The sequence below is a fragment of the Micromys minutus genome (assembly GCF_963924665.1).
Source record: "Micromys minutus genome assembly, chromosome: 15".
NCBI classification, from domain to species: Eukaryota; Metazoa; Chordata; class Mammalia; order Rodentia; family Muridae; genus Micromys; species Micromys minutus.
In genome coordinates, this window is record NC_137984.1 from 27934841 (window position 1) to 27951985 (window position 17145).

The 17145-nt window shown below is 44.0% G+C and overlaps 1 protein-coding gene across 2 annotated transcripts in view; it reads left to right on the forward strand.

Annotated features, from left to right (window-relative positions):
* PLD1 (phospholipase D1) overlaps positions 1–17145 on the forward strand; it is a 146629-nt gene that overhangs the window by 76321 nt on the left and 53163 nt on the right. For both annotated transcript variants that reach the window (XM_080929213.1, XM_080929214.1), the window contains 3 exons: positions 5528–5656; positions 6687–6805; positions 8088–8201. In XM_080929213.1, the coding sequence (XP_080785339.1) occupies positions 5528–5656; positions 6687–6805; positions 8088–8201 (362 nt within the window). The remainder of the gene's footprint in view (positions 1–5527; positions 5657–6686; positions 6806–8087; positions 8202–17145) is intronic.

The following is a 17145-nucleotide window of genomic DNA, read 5'->3' on the forward strand; positions in this document are numbered from 1 at the left end:
TGATAAACACTTAAATGGAAAACGTTATATGGGAAATATCTTAGCTATTTAACATAAGGCTAGTTCTTGACTGACCTATGAGTTTAGGGACAACTTTGACTTCTATCTGTCTGTGCCTGTGTGAGCCTCAAAGGGTTTTCAGGGTTGGAAGCTTCTGGAAAGCAAGGGGACCAAGGCAGGGTACCTGTAGCTGGATAGAAAAATTAAAAGCAGGTCTGGAAAGTGTCCATTCTGGTGTGTGTGCGTGTGTTTGCTGACTTATAACTGAGGCTCAAAATGAGATGGAAGAATAAGTTTGCAGAGGTGTGAAGGAGGCGTCTGTACTTTGACTGGTGTCCACAATGGCGCAAGTGGGATGGAGGCAGAACGCTATCTGACATGTTAGGCCAACCCCTGGCTGAGGGTGTGAGACCTGTGTGATGATCTGAGGACACAGTGCTCACGAGAAGTATCCTTGTCATGCATTCACTGTCTCTGCCACTCACTGACTGGAGACAAGTTTGTTTTTAGAGAAAAGGAAGAAGAAAACAGCACAGACTTTATTGTTATTTGGGGGGGGGGGTGAGGACCGAACCCAGGGCCTTATGCTTGCTAGGCAAGTACGCTACCACTGAGCTAAATCCCCAACTCCAGGTACACAAATTTTTAGACTCCGTGAATGATAAGGAAATAGGGGTGGGGAGACACATCTTAAGTCCCCTGAAATGATGGTATATGCCGCTAACCACTGAGATATCTCTTCAGCCTCCTTATGAACTTAGTCAAATAAATATGTACTGAGCTCCTGTGACATGCCAGCCACTGCCCTAAATACTATGGATGAAATGAATGTCACAGATGAAATGCAGTTAGCAAGCTGAACGGCGAGGACAGGGTTATTTATATACACGGATAGATTGTTGCCCATAATTATCACAGAGACCAATGGGGTGAGAACAGAGGGACGAATTAAATATTTTATGTAACCTGACGAAAGAATGGTACTCTTATAGTTTGGGTTTCAACTGGAAATCAAGAGGAAGAGGAGGAGAAGATGAGGCTGTCTGGGGAGGTGTCTCAAACAGAATCAATAGTAATTTCAAAAAGTTCATGTCACGGGGAGGATTTGGATATTCTAGAAATGTGCCTGTGAGGATGGGAGAAAGGCAAGGCTGTGGCTGGTTGGGCTTTAGGCAGCTTTGTAGGCTACTGTAAGAACTTCAGCTCTGTGGTTGTCAGCAGATAGTGTTAAAACAATGCACAGATAGCCATGTAGTATATATGGGCTCCCAGAATGTCTTGTCATACAAAGGCCAATATGCAGAGTATAGGTAAGACCACTTCAGAATTTAAACAGAGATTACACTAAATTTAAACCCTCTTCATGAGTTCAGTAACCATCACAGACTTTGTGATTGTGTCTTTTAATTCAATTATCACTCAGCTGTTCTCAAGGAAATTTTTATTCTTCTCAGAATTCTGTTGTAAGAAAGAGAATTCCAGGTTGATACTGCTTTGGTTAATAATATAGTAAATACAAAAAATTGATTCACTTTCTGGTTAGGAAGCATTTGCAGATAGATATTTCCTTTATAAGTAATACTGAGCAGACTTCACATTGATCAGGTGATAGATGGTAAGCTAAGGCTTCTCAAGACTCTTGTCTGGGCTGCAATACACAGGATGTGTGAGACTCTTTGCGTTCCTTCAAGACGCTTACCTCTGGCAGACATGGTGGAATGTATCTGCAACCTTATCATATGGGAGACAGAGACAGAGGACTGTAACAAATTCAAGACCACACTTTTTTACAGAGGGAGTTTAAAGCCAGCTAGTGCTAGATGGGCCTTGTTTAAAAACAAAACAAGACAACAACCCCCCTCCAAAAAAAAAAAAAAAAAAAACTCTTAAGGAACAAAAAAAGGTGTATTGTGTGTTAGTTGATAGTGAAAAGTTTAAAGTCCTTTACTACTCAGGACAGTGGGAATATCATTGCTCAGCATCCTTGCTGCGAGTGAAACCATCTTAACAAGTCCAAAATAAGATCTCAAACTCCAATACACCACTGGAAATCTACAAAGTTGGAAGACTGTGCATTTTCAAAAACATACAGCTCATTCAGGACTTAGATTGGAACCACCCTTCGGTATAAATATAGATTGGAAAGTAAGGTGTTGGGAATGTCGATCCACAGAGTGCTTGCCTAGCATGCATGAGGCCATGGGTTCAAGCCCTAATGCTGCAAAAACATTTGGAAGGTAGAGACTAAGAACAGAGAGAGAAGTGGTTTCAGGATAATGTTTTACCTTAGGGCATAGATTTGTCAAGTAGCAAAAGCATTCATTTTTCACTTCTCAGCCCTAAGCATTCAGTGGGACAAACCCACAGAGGTTTATGAGAAGCCCTGGAGTCAGATGTGCTTCGGAAACTAGAATGTTCTAGGGTTTAGGAGGGTAATGCACTGTCTATAGCTTGTACACAGACCCTGTGTTATGTGGAATTTCCATCAGGCCCCAGAAGCACAGGGAACATAAATGAGCTCTTTGCATAGGTGTGGCACGAGTGGACCCATGCAGCCAGCAACGCTTTCTTGTCATCTGATGACAAATGCTCTGTGAAGACACCATTGAGCTTTTAGAGTCATGGAATGTGGGGGTTATGGTTAAGGATTAATTTATGTGAACTGGGCTGGACGACTCTATATAGCCTTAGGGAGGCTTTAGTAAGTCAGGCTAAAAACAGGCTAATCCAAAAAAAAAAAAAAAAAATTGCTGGAAAACACCACAGTGGGGGTTGGTTAAAGGTAAAGATGCATGAAAAATAGACGTGATGTAAAGGGATCCAATGGTTGTGCCAGTGTGCTCAAGATTGAAGTAGATGGAAATTTCCAGGATTATTAGAATGCCATATGGTTTGGGGAGTGGTGATGGAAGGACGTGAGGGTGACAGTTGGGCAGGGAAGAGGGGAGCAACACAGGTGCCTGGGAGGCTGGCACTGAGTCACCCTAGACGGGATCACTGATGTAGTAGGGTGCTGCCAGTTTTACTCTTTAGCGTGACAGCAAGATCAGGTGACTTCCGGAAAGGATGGGCCGGTGCTCCTGCCTGCTGCAAACATTAGCTCCTGACAGGCAGGGGTGCACAAAACTGGCAGGAGACATTGAGGGAGGAGAGACATTGTGATGATGTCATTGGGGAGCCAGACATGGTGCTCTGGGGCCATTCACAGAGGTCCATGTGCGCCTTGCCTCTGTGTGCTGAGAGAAGGATTGCTTAGAATAGTTGAGCCTGGCCTAGTAACAAAAGCACATCTGCATCGTGGGCCCCTGAATTCAGTTCCTACCAGGGTCATTTTCTGAGACTAGAAATTTACTTGCATTTTGTTTTCCAAGTGATTGCTGGCTGTCATGATATTTCAATAAGTGTATGTGTTAAAACCTTGGCTTCATTTCTCAAACTGATGAAAATAAATCATATATAGCCACATATTTGCAGTCATCACACACAACTAAGACTGTATCTCAAACTTAATAATTATGTGTTTCTGTTTTTTAATTTTTTTATTAAAGTATGTGGGGGTGTCAGGAGGGGTGCACATGTGTGTGCAGGGCACGGGAGGCCTGTGGAGATCCAAAAATATTTTGGGAGAGCCAGTTCTTTCTTTTTACCATTTGAGTCCTGAGGACTGATTCATGCAGCCTGAGGTACCTTTATCTACTGACTGAACATTTTCTCTGTGTCTGTGTTTTGTAAATTGGGACTTGAGTTATAATTTCATATTCTCACTCTCTCTGCTCCTCCTTACCTACCCCCGTCTCTCAACACCCCCTCTCCAATACTACTATACTCACTACAAAAAGCCACGACAGGTCACCTGTGCTCTCTCCTTGAGGCACACAGAGCAGGAAAGCCAGCGGCTGGGAGAAGATAATAGAAGTCTGTTTCAAACGTTAGTTGGTTTTGTTGACGTTGACAGTTTAAACCATTTGTATACAACATTCCAACAACCTTTGGAAAGTTAATTAATTTTGACATAGAGCGTTAGTTATGAATAGTAACTGCACAATAATATTTGTTCTGCAAACATCTTAATTACTTCCTGCATGCGGGGAGCTCCAGCAGGAGGCGAAGGGATAAGGTGCCTATTCTTGGCTTTTATCAACTATTGGAGGAAAGGGATGTGCGATCAGAGTTTTATGCAATTACGTGGCCTGGATCAGAGGCCTTAGGTGGGCATTTTCAGACAGGACAACATTGATGCCAATGACACCACTCCCTGCAAGAGTTGGTTCTGTCTTTGGGGGCCAGGCTGATACGGCTCACGAGGAAGGACTAAGAGATGAGGCAGAGAGAGAGGGAAGCACATTCTATGCAGAATGGGTAACATACAAACAGTATAGAGACAAGGCAGGTGAGTCTGTCAAAACACAATGAAAAATTAAGACACGTGAAGCCTGGGGCTAAGCAAAGGGGCAATGAGGAATCAAAAGGCAGATGTCTGTCAGCGTGGGGAACAGCTAGTACACACACTAATTCTTCAGCACACAGCCACCTGTAGACAGTAGGTGATGCTAGAGAGGTTTTCAAACAACTTAGCCTTTTACAAAGACAGTTCCTGGAGTGATACGCAGTGGTAAAATGTGGTGGCGTCTCATTAGCTACTTCAAGTGGTTCTGTTATTCACTTAACAATTGTTCTTGTCCCCCGAGCCCCGCGCGCACCTGTGTGGCTAACATCTCCGTGCCAAGCACTGTATGTGACTTCGGTTCTGTCCCTCTCTGCTTTGTTGTTTTCGTGGCTGACACATCCCTGGAGCTTTCAAACTGTTTAACCCGAGCTTTCTGTTCTTAAGCAGAGGGGTCCAATTCGGCTGTCCGTGGAACACACAGGGCAAACTGCTGCCTCAGTGCCACCGCCGTAAGCTTCTGCCTGGTGTTCCATGGATGATATGTTTGTGATTTTAGGAACATAGAACACGAAGGATAGAAAGTTCTTAGTTGTCATCTAGGTTAAATCACATGCTTTACATAAGGCCTTACGACCCCAAAAGTTGATGATTGGTGTCATGTGCCTAGCTAATTGTGGGTCTGGACCATGGACTGCCCGAAAACATGAGAGTCAAGCTTCGTAAGATGGGAAGGCCTGGAGCATCCACTGTATTGATCAGGGAAGAGGTAGCCTGGGCCCTGTCGCCTCTGTCTGATGTAATCTGTCCTTACCTGGCTGCAGTGTTCTCCTTGGGCCCCACCTGCGGAGTTCTCTCTTTATAGTTCACTCTGTGGGCCATTTTTTCCTGACCTGGTAGGCTTCGCGAAGAAGCTGCTCCACTGCCAAGAATGTTAAATTCCAACATATAGTGATGGCTCTGCTACCTAACGTGAATCTTGTGAGGGTTGGCAAACAACGTCAGCCCACGGTCCCTGATCAAATGGACGCAGGCTGTCCTAGTAAGGATTCAGGAAGAAAAGTGAGTGCGTGTTAAGTGTCTAATAAACATCTCCGGGCCTTGCCAACTCTCGGTCTCTGAGCCAGTCTTGCCTGTTCACAGACACGGGCTCCATCCGAAGTGTGCAGACTGGAGTGGGAGAGCTCCACGGAGAGACGAGGTTTTGGCATGGGAAGGATTACTGCAACTTCGTCTTCAAGGACTGGGTTCAACTGGACAAACCTTTTGCTGGTGAGAGCAGCTGCGGGTTCTACTCTGATTTCCTCTGGGGCACCGGAAGTACGCATGCGCACCATCTAAGGGCCGGCTGGTTTGCATATTTAAAACTTCTGATTTGCAAGTATCCTGTGTAGTAATGTTTCATTATGATACTTTCATACATGTATATAAAGTATTTTGATTATACCCAACCCCATCTAACCCCCTTCCTCTTCCAGTGAGAAACCTTTCTACTTTGTCTTTTGATGGTCCGGAGAGTTTAATTAGGTTTGCTTATTAGAGCAATGGGTAAGGCGTTACTCTTAGGGGTGCAGGTGTCTTATAAATGTCTACACCATGAAAGGAATGTCTTTCTCTCCCTAGTCATTGACTACCCACAGGTCCTCAATAAGAGTCTCAGAGTATCACTGCCGTTTTATTTTTGTGGTTGAAATTTTGGTTAAATTATGGAGATCTGATTTTGTCGTACCCATAGCAGCTTTTTGTTGTGATGATAGGGAAAATAAACCCATTTTAAATCTCTAAATTTCCTACAGGTATAGTTTAGGGTCATAAACTGACATCGTCCATGAGAGGAAGGATTTTTTTTTTTTTTTGAATCATGTTCTTTTGTATTCATTCTCTCCATTTTCTGTCACTAGGGGAATGTATCTTAGGTAATTATTGAATTCATATGTGTAAGAGGGGGGTCAGCATTGTATACTACAGCATAGTATAGTATAGTATAGTATAGTATAGTATAGTATAGTATAGCATAGCATAGCAATGTGTATATAATGTGCTGTTATTTTCACAGATCCAGAAGAAAATTCTATCAAGCAGGCAGGCTTAGATAAATTTGTACCATTTTGCACCTTGCCTTGTCTACAGTTAATACTGAACAAAATGGAAGCATATATTAGGGTCAGTAGAGAGGTAGGGATGAGAAAATCCATGTTTCCCCCAATCATGAATATCATGATCTCCTAGTTGGGATTAGAGGGGTTTTGTCCCTGTCACCAAACTTAGTGATGGGTCCTTGCCTGGTGTCCTTGCCGGGCAGATTTCATTGACAGGTACTCCACCCCCCGGATGCCTTGGCATGATATTGGCTCTGTGGTTCATGGAAAGGCAGCTCGTGATGTGGCTCGACATTTCATCCAGCGCTGGAACTTCACGAAGGTACTTATATTTTTGTGCCCTGGCCTACACGAGGAAGGGTGGTTCCTGGCCAAGGCGAAGCTCGGAAGGGTTGGCAGGAAAGGTCTGCTGTGGCCACGTCTGTGACACCATCAATAGTTGAGGATCTCATTGTCCTAGTGCTGGGCTTCAGAACTCTACAGGAAAGGAAAATGGTTTTTGGAATATTGCGATGCAGAGGGATTAGATGTGGTACTCATCAGCCTGTGAACTTAAGCCTTTGAACCCGGAAGGCATTCATGTCCATTATGTGCAGAGATAAGATCACTAGACAGATATTGTAGGGTCTGCAGGGCTTGTTTACATGAGGGACTCCAACTGCAAAGTCCCTTCCAGTCCTGGGCTGCCTGGTCTTGTGTGGAGCAGGCTCTGATCAAGGAAAGCAGGATGTGACAGAGTTATCTCTTCTTTAGATTGAACCCACTTACAGGCTTCCATTGCTTGTAACAGCGAGACCTGAACAGGCATAATTCCAGCCAAGTAATTGGTGCTGTTAAGGGGCCATAGCATTACTTGAAGTAATGATGCCCATCTTCCCTGATAACTGAGAAAAGACTTAGTTGACTTCTATAAGCAACTTAGAGGATCAGTTTAGTTTTCATTCATGTGAAAGTTACAAAAAAATTGGTAGAGTATTTTAAATGCAAATTTGCAGGAGGATAAAGGAATAAGGAAGGCAATATTGCTTTTAATCTACTGTACTGTCAAAAATAAAACCACTGCTAATATTCAGAGTCAGGTTTTTCTTTACTCCCATGCCCCGCTCCTGAGAGGATAAGTTAACACAACACTCAAAACCAGAAAAAGTATTTCCACATCACTTGTAATGATTCAGATACAGAAGAATTAGTTAAAATGCTAATTGATAGTATTCAAGACCTTGTTTTTGAGACAGGGTCTTACTGTGTAGACTAATCTGGCTTTGGGTGACAGATGATTCCATGAATTCCTGAGTAATATGAATCTAATTATGAGTCTTAGTCCTATTTTACTATGGAACTGTTTAAAATGAAACCACGCCTCATTACAGTAGCTACACAGGTACAACATGTCCACAAAATAAGAATTTAATTTTCCCAATTACATATCTTTCTAACTGTGGATTGCATCGAATTCTCCTTTACGTATGAACACAAGGGTAAAAGAGGGAAATTTGGAAGCAGAAAACAAAGGCAACTTTCAGCTTTTAACTTGGAAAACATCTATTAATAGTTTTTCTGGTTCTCACTGTGAAGTCAGGACCTCTTTTCTCATTTTGTTTCAGATCATGAAGCCAAAATACCGCTCCCTTTCTTACCCCTTCCTGCTCCCAAAGTCTCAATCGACAGCGCATGAGCTGAGGTATCAGGTGCCAGGGTCCATCCACACCAAAGTGCAGGTGAGCAACACGCTGGTTAATATCACTGTGACTGGGCCACTTTTCTGCTGCCTTCACTTCACATTTGCCTAAAAGCATTTTTTTTTTTCCTGTAGCCACCTAAACAAATCTGTGCAAATTCAGTGTTGTATTTTCTCTTAATGCGGTCAGTTTGCTATCTTTCTAAAACCCGTGTGTGTGTGTGTGTGTGTGTGTGTGTGTGTGTCTAATGAATGTATGTCCTCATCATGTAGCTGTTCCCAGGATCCCCTGAGGGGTGATGTGTACGTAGTAAATGTGGGCCTGGGGCTACTTAATCACCAGCCACGAGGCAGAACTTGGAGTCTGGGAAGGGAGTTCTCATCCAGTTGAATTTTAGTGCTTAAATAACCAAATGCTGTTCCAAGGCTCTTTAAAAGGAATAGGAAGGTTGTTTAATAGAGTCACAACATTTTACAGCTTCCATTCCAACCATCTCAAATGCCAAACGAGAACCCATGCTCAGTGGGACTCTGAGGCTTATCCGGGGCCACCCAGTCCTGATGGATGGATTCAAGCTCCGGCTCAGTGGTACTCCGTTGGCTCTCTTTATCAATGGCCTCTCATGGCTTGAAGTTCTGCTCAGACAGAATGCGATGGGCCACCTTTGGCATCGCCTCTGTAACACCCAAAGCACTGTTTAGGCAGATACCCAGCATCCTCTCTGTTGTTTATGTCAGTGGTGTGGACTCGCCTAATTCAGACAGGGATCCTGGTGAGTACGCCTTTAAAATGAAGTGTCTGATTCTGTTACTTTGCACTATGTGCAAGCTCAGGCACAGGCCTGCCAGAAATAATATATTACAACAGAGACAAAATAATGCGCTCAAAAGAACAAGCCAGGGCCAAGGAGATAGCTCAGTTGGTAGACTGGATAAGGAGGGTGTAAGTTTGAGGTTCTGGGTGTGGTAGTGCAGTTATCATCCTTGCACTGGGGAGGCAGAGACATAATGATCTCTGGGACTCACTGGCCAGTCCACCCAGTGAGCTCCAGGCCAGTGAGAGATCCTGTCTCAAAAAATGATGGCTCTAGAGCAATTGTTCTGTGACCTCCGCAGGAATCAAACATACGTGCATGTGTGTTCACCCACACAAGGGCAATTTACCTGAGCACCCAGGTGCACACAAACACACAGAGAAAGTAAAAACAAATGACAAACCACTTGAGCCAAGTCCCTGTGGGTAGATACATACGTAGTCATCTCCATTTAAGAAGACATTAACACTTTAAATTTGGAGGCGCAGAGAGCCATACATTTGCATATACATTGATGAATATTTTAGGAACCTATTTTATGTAAGTGGAGAAGGAGAATCTGCTCATTCTGAAATTAGGATATTGGCATTAAGAAAAAAGAGACCGGATTTAAGAATTAAACTTGCATTAAAGCTGGTGTGGTGGTCATCTTAGCAAAACTAGCTTTTGTTGAATATTGGTCAGAAATGCATTAGTGATGGGCTGGCGAGACGGCATGGGGTGGGGAGTGTTGCTGCCAAGCCTGACGACTTTGGATTTGATAGACTACACTCACAAGGTAGAAAAAACCCCCTGGAGGCTGTCCTCTGACCTTCATACCCTCCCCGTGACTAGTAAATATAAGTTTCTATATAAATTAATCTGCTCTATACTTCCCATTGGATACCTGGGGCTCCTCTACACCTGCCCAAATGTTCTGGATTCCCTAAAGCAAGACAGACCACACACACACACACACACACACACACACACAGAGAGAGCCTTATATTTTAAATACCTTAAACAGCTCAGTGGGTGGGCCACTCCCTAAATTCCACGTGGCTAACACTCTGAGTTATTACTTACTAAATATGTATTTTTTCTTTGCTGTCCTGGACCCTGCTGGGCAGCCCTCCTAGGGCTTTCCCCCTGCACCTACATGTTGGCTGTTTCACCTTCCTGTGCCTGCACATTTTCAGTGTGTTCCATCTCCTACTCCCTTGTCATGGTGCGATATCCTCTTCCTCCTCCTAGATCCCTTCTCCTGAATCCTAAAAGTTCCATCTCTGTCTCTCTGCACATCCATTGGCCACCAGTAACTTTACTGACCAGGCAAAATCCAACTGGGGACAGGCTTTCTTTAGTCCTATGTGTGGGACACTGCAAACAGGTTTTTGGCAACATCATTAGCATGAGAGCACAAGCTGCTACAAATATTTATGACAATTTAAAAATCTATATACTGCTGAGATATTTTAGTCTACCGCTGAGTACATCAAGACTCCCTTAATTCATCCGTTCACTGACTCAGCCAACATGTTTAAGGACCATATGTTTATATAAGCTTATGTTTAAGCACCATCTGTTTACACTGTAAGTCAACATTTGCAGCCAGAGAAGAGAGGATCAAATGGGGGGGGGACAAACAAATAAACAAAACAAAAAAAAACAAACCCCCAAAACAACAACAACAACAACAACAACAACAACAACAAAAATCCCCAGCATCTCTGGAAACAGTTGCTGCAAAGAGAAAGCAATGAGATGGGAAATTCTCTTGGCAGCTCAATGGGATGCACCAAGAGCTTGCTAACAAGGTGGGGCAGAGCTGAGTCTCTTTCCTGAGGAATGTGACCACCTGTTGCAAACCACAGCGCTCCTTATGAGGCTAGGAGAGGGGTCTGAAGGTGGCCCTGAAAGTCCACTGACCTTGAACTTGCCCTTCACCTGTGACAGTGCCTGCTGCACAGATGCCTGTTGCAAAGATTAACCCTGTGGTATGCTGGTAAGCAGTTCATATGGATAAGTGGTTCCTTTCTTATGCTAACATGCCAAGGAGCCACAGAAGGGCTTGCCTGCCATGGGAGCGTCTCCAAAGTGTATCCTACAGATGATTTCTCATTTTATCCTCATATGTTTCTGTCAGAATAGATGCTTTGGAGCTTGAGGCTCACACATATGAAGAGCTCTCTAAGGAAAGCCAGGACAGCAGAGGTCCAAAAATATTAATGCCCCCCAAGGCCTGAGGTAGGAATGAAAGGTAGAGACACACAATATTGAGGGAAGACACGGACTCACTGGAAGCTAGGCTCAGGGAATAAAATGAGAGACAATTAGTTAAATGTCATTGATGATGTCATCTCTAGGAGGGAATGTGAGTGTCATGCTTGGTGGGCCAGTGTGTGAGCTGAGGTCACCACAGAGGAATGCTCCCACAGCTCCATGGTATGTCTTTTCTGTGTGACAGAAAGTGTATCTGGGAGCAGCCATGTTGGAGAGGTGAAAAGTTTGTTAGGTAGCACTTGGAGCACAGGGCAGTTGTCAGCCAAGTAGAGCCAAGGCATTGGACCACCATCAGGTCAGGAAAAGACAGGGTCCTGAGCAGCTGTCACTGTCTTGAGGGCTCAGCAGATCATCCCAGCCACCCTGGGGCCTCTTTCCTTACCGGAAAACTTTATGGTACATGTGGGCCAGATCTTAACTTCTTTCAGATCCCAAAGAGACTCTTTGATTTGGTGTCTTTAAGAGCTAAGGGTGTTGCACTGTATGAATCATCTTGCCTTGTTTTTATTTTCACTGCGCCCGATGTAGCTCAGAGCCCTCAGAAGCTCAAGTGCCTACATGGCCTGACTTTTAAAGTAGTTATGTTGATTAAATAGAAGCCATTGCTAGAATTTGTGACTTGATAATGAAGCCCATTTTGGCGGATCTCAGAAAGAAAAGAAAATATGAAAATGAATCACAACATTATAGGTAGAGCTGGGTGCATGGGCAGGTGTCAGATAGTGGCTCCTGGAATCACAAGGACATCAAAGTAGAAAATGCATTATAGATGAGCTCTTTAACTCCATGATAATAGTTTCTTTTATTCTTCTAATCCTCAAACCTAGTATTTTTATAGTTAATTTTCATCCTCTTAGTACCTAGACTGAGGATTACTTGTGGGGAAGTTAATCCCATGAAAAGAGAGAATGAACTGTCTCCTTTAAGGAGCCCACATTCAGGGTCAGCTCTGGGCCCTGCCTTTGGGTTAGGACAACCCACTACTCAGTCTTTCTTAAGCACTCGTACTCAGGACTAGGGCTGTCACTCTGTTGGTAGATGCCCAGTGTGTCTGAAGCTCTGGGTTTGCTTCTCAGCATCCCTTAAACCCAATGTGTAGGGAAGAGCTGTAATCTCAGAAGTCAGCTGGAGGAGACAGGAAGACAGGGAATGCAAGGTTATCCTTGGCTAAATAGTAAACTCAAGGCTAGCCTAGGATAAACAAGACATATATATTTAATTTTGTAATTTTTGTGTTAATTTTCTTAGAGGGTCTTTGCCCAACTGAAAAAGCCCAAGACCTAGAGAAGTCTGGGGTTTTCAGCTGGTATAACTGTAGTTCTGAGGAGAAGACAGTCTAGACAAGCAGATACTTCAAAAATCCCCCTTCGCTTCATTTCTGTCCTTCTGTTCTAACCTGCGCTACTCCACATGTCTTGTTCATTTGCTCTAAACAGTCACCTCTAGATCTTTTTCTAGATCGTGGCTGTACAGCGCGCAAAGGCCAAAATCCAGGCCAGTTCTGAGTTTTCTCTTTGCTTGTCTCTTTCTATGAAACACTGGGGTTTGAACCCAGGTCCTTGGACATGGGAAGAGACAAGAGCGCTAGCATCTCTCATTTTCCAGGTGACCCAGAAGGGGATAAGGAAGCAGATGCTTGGCCTTTGTATTCACTATTTCATCTTCCAAGAATTCAGCGTTATGTTTCCAAAACTTCCACCCTCTTGTCTGCCATAGAAAGTAGCCAACATGACTTTGATTCCCTGCTTCTCCCTCCACCTTCAGAGTGCTGAGATTTCAGGGATGTGCCGTTACTCCCAGTTTATATGGTTCTGGGACAGAGCCCAGGTCTCTATTCAGCAGGTAATCATTACTGACTGAGTTATGGTCTCAGCACCCTTAACCGAGGTGTTAGAGCACAGTTTGTATAATATAGCAGAGAGGCCTATGCTTGCTTGTAATATGCTATCAACTACGAAGAGATGGGTTCTCAGGTCAAGCCCTGCAGCTTTCTAGCTGTCAACCTTGGGGAAACTGATTTACCTCTCTGTACACATTTTCTTCTTTTCTAAATCAGGGCTGATAGTACTGTCCGCCCATTCCACAGGGCCAGTGATCAACAGTGATGGGTAGAAAAGCTAATCCATGCAAAGCACTGAAAAGACCGTGGGGCTCTGGGTAGTTCTTAGCACTCATTAAGGCCTGGGCATGATCCCTAAAGAAAACTGACTTTTTCTCTCCCAGGAGCTGTCAACTGCTAATATCACCTTAGCTTTGTGAGTCCCTCCTCCTTTCCACGTAGGACCTTGTCTGTCCTTGGTCACATATGCAACTGCTCTTTGGTGTGCAAAAGACACAGATGTTCGGTTTCAGACTGAGCACCCCACACTCCAGGATATGGCTCTCACCCACGAATAGACTGGCAATGCTAAGTGGACTAAGCGGTCTCAAATGGACGCAAAAAGCAAAGCAGAAACTAAAAACACCCACATGAAATTGGGAGGGAAGTGTGGCTAGGGAGGAACTAGAGGGAGGGGAAGAAGGGGTGGACTTGATCGAAACATACTATCTGCAAATAGGAAATTCTTCACCCATTAAGCGAGCAAAGCAGGGTGGGTCGTTGTGATCCTAGCACTGAGGAAGTAGAAGCAGAAGGAACAGAAGTTCAAAGTCAGCCTTTTCCACGTAATGAGTTCGAATCCACTTGCGGTACAGGAAACAGAAAGCAAACCAAGATCGGCCACTGGAACACGCTCCTCTGTGTTTATCGGGGTCGCCGCATTGATGCTTCCGTTAGTGCGGCGAGTGGCCCTAACCTTCCGGACGCTGCAACTTGCAGTTCAAGTTGTGGTGGCCGCCAACCACAAGATCATTTTCGCTGCTCCTTCGTGAGTGTAATTTTGCTATGGTTATGATTTTAATGTAAATATCTGATATGCAGAATATCAGGTATGGATCCCTGTAAAAGGGTCAATTTCCCCTGCCCCACCCCCACATACACCCAGAGGGGTTACAACCTGCACACTGAGAACCACTGCTCTGGTCTTTCAAAAGTTTGCAACAAAGAAGTTGACATTTTCCTGAATTACGTCACTAGAAGGGTTCTAGGTAAAAATCCTTATATCATATATATATATTTTTGTTTTTGAAATCAAGAAAAAGAATATTTGACATGGTAAAGTAAGCAACGAGGAAAATCCATGCCTTTCTTCATCTGCAGAAAGCGACCCAAGTATTTATTAAGATGAAAACATTTCCCACCCTTTCACAGACGGATGGCATGGCTGAAGAGAAGGGAACCGCACACAACAGCCACTGCTGAGAAAGTCACCCAGACGTGAGAACTGGACCCCAGAAGCTTCTTCACAGTTTTGTGTGCTTCTCTTTAGTGCTGAGAGTCTAGAAGCCTTCCTGGACACTCAGAGAAGACTGGGCAGGGAAAGGCACACACACATGGGAAGAAGCAGGCAGGCATGCTGCAGCTGCCTGCTCACGGGGGATAGAAAAGATCTAGGTGTCTAAGAACAGACTAGGTTCTAGTCACTTCCGTTGTTGCTTGAGATACACTAAGACAGGGGATGCTTGCCATCTTTAAGATCAATGAAAATACCCAATGCATATCAGCACCAACTGATGCTATTAAATGGGTCCGTTTATCACTGAAACCATCTCTCACTCAATTATGCTGACATTCCTACAAAGATGGGGACAAAAGGGAGGGGGCAGTGAAAGAGGGAAAAAGAAAAAAAAAGGAAAGTAAATGTCATCTAAATTGTACTCCTGGAACGCTGTTTCCACAGTTGGGCTAAATGTCCAAATGACACACAGTGGATGCATTTAGAGAACAGGAAATCATGTTGTATCTCAGACGTGTGGGGGTGGGGTGGGAACAAAGCAGGAAGGAGGTTGTGACAGTCTGAATATAGCATTGATGCTTGGTCTCCAGCGCTATCTAAAGAGGGACTGGAAACTGGGTGTCAGATTCCCATTAGAGGAAGCAGTTATCAAGGATGGTCCTTTGCCTTGATGGTCCTTAAGCCTTTCTCTGTGTCTGCTTTCTGGCCACCATGAGGTGAGCAACTGTGCTTTTCCACAGACTCCTGCTCCCTACTCTGCCGCACCATGGCCCACACACAATGGACCGATATGCTATGGATAAAACCTCTGAAAGCACAAACCAGTGCAGACTCTCTTCCTCTCACCAATCCTTTGGGATATCATGGTCACAGCTACGGGCCAGTTGACTGGGAGAGACCGGCATGAGGAAGCAGCTGTGTTTGCTCATCAAGCTGTTCTTTCCACATGCAGGTCTCCATGGATCAACATGTGTGAACACAGGTCTTTGTCAGCTCCTTGTTCAGCGCATGGTTGGATTTTTGTAGGTTCCTCATTTACAGCTTGTGAGTAGTTCTATCCAGTCCCTGCCTTTGAAGATAACGGAACTCAAGTTTGGTAGTTAAAACAGGAGGAAATGATACAGATGTGGGAGTGCTTGCTCCTCTTAGCATGGGAGAGGTTGAGACAGGAGGACAGTCACCAGTGCAAGACCAGCCTTGGCTAGAGAGTTAGACCTTGTTTCCAACAGCCAAACAAACAACCCAAGTGAGTCAGGGGTGAGAAGGAGTCTTGATTCCTTGCAATCTGACTTCAGCTCTGAGGCTGTAAATGCTGACAGTGCATCCCAGGCTGACTGTAGACAGAGACCCGGGGCTCCATCTGACACATCCTTTGGGACCATATATGTACATACATATGTATGCATGCATTTACACATGTACACACATATGTATACATATACACATACACACATATACATATACACATACATACATACATAAAACACACTCATATACATACTGAATTTATAGGGACTAGAAGCATTCTGGTGAGAAAGGAAATAGAAACTTGGGACAGATGCTAGGAATGTCCTAAAGGTTTTCCTGAAGAAGACATTCCTGTTCTTTATGGATTCATCTTAGGCCCATCTTATGAGAGGAGAAGAATTGTGGCTAACGAGAGGGCTATTTTAAGTGTAAATAGGACACTGTACAGGGGAAAATTTCTAGTTCCAGTTATGATTTTGACCCTAAACCATCAAATCAGATCTATACCATGTTTCGTATATTTTCAAGGTGTGTATTCAAATGTGAGGTCTGGTAAGAGTGGGTTAGAGTTTCAAAACTAGAAGCATCAGACAAGCTGGCGAGGTCAATCCCACAAAGAGAGGAGAGTGGTTTGTTTTTGTTTAAACTGGATATTTTCTTTATTTACATTTCAAATGTTTTTCCTTTCCTGGTTTCCCCTCTGGAAACCCCCTATCCCTCCACTCCCCCCCTTCGTCTATGAGGGTGCTCCCCCACCCACCCACTTCCTCCCGCCCTGGCATTCTCCTACACTGGGGCATCAATTAAGGGCCCGAGAAGAGTGATTCTTAAACTGAAATCTAATAACAGAAATCATTCAACGGGTGTTTGATGTTCTTGGCTACTGATAGAACTTTCTGGACTATCAAAGATGGAAAGCCATTAGGGTGATTTTCTACAAATTCAGGGTGCCAAAGGCAGAAGTACAGGCTGAGTCGAAATTCATTACTTTCAGCTACTCTTGTGGCGACAGGCAGGTTCTAACGAACTAGAAGAGTAAATGTCTAATCATCCCAGAGTAGTATTTCCCTCCTCTCTTGCTTAAAATTCAACTTTCAAGTTTGTCCCAGATAATTACTGTTTTGAACTAAGTGACTTTTCCACTGTGAGGGTAAGCTATGAAATTGGACTCAGAATTGTTTCACATGACATTAAGCATCTAGGAGTTGGGCAACCTCCTATTTTTAAGTGTTGTAAGAATTTTGAGACCCTCCACTTTGACATATGGCCTGTCCCATACAAAGGGGGTGCTTTCTGGTTATACAGCTCAACCTTAAACATTGAA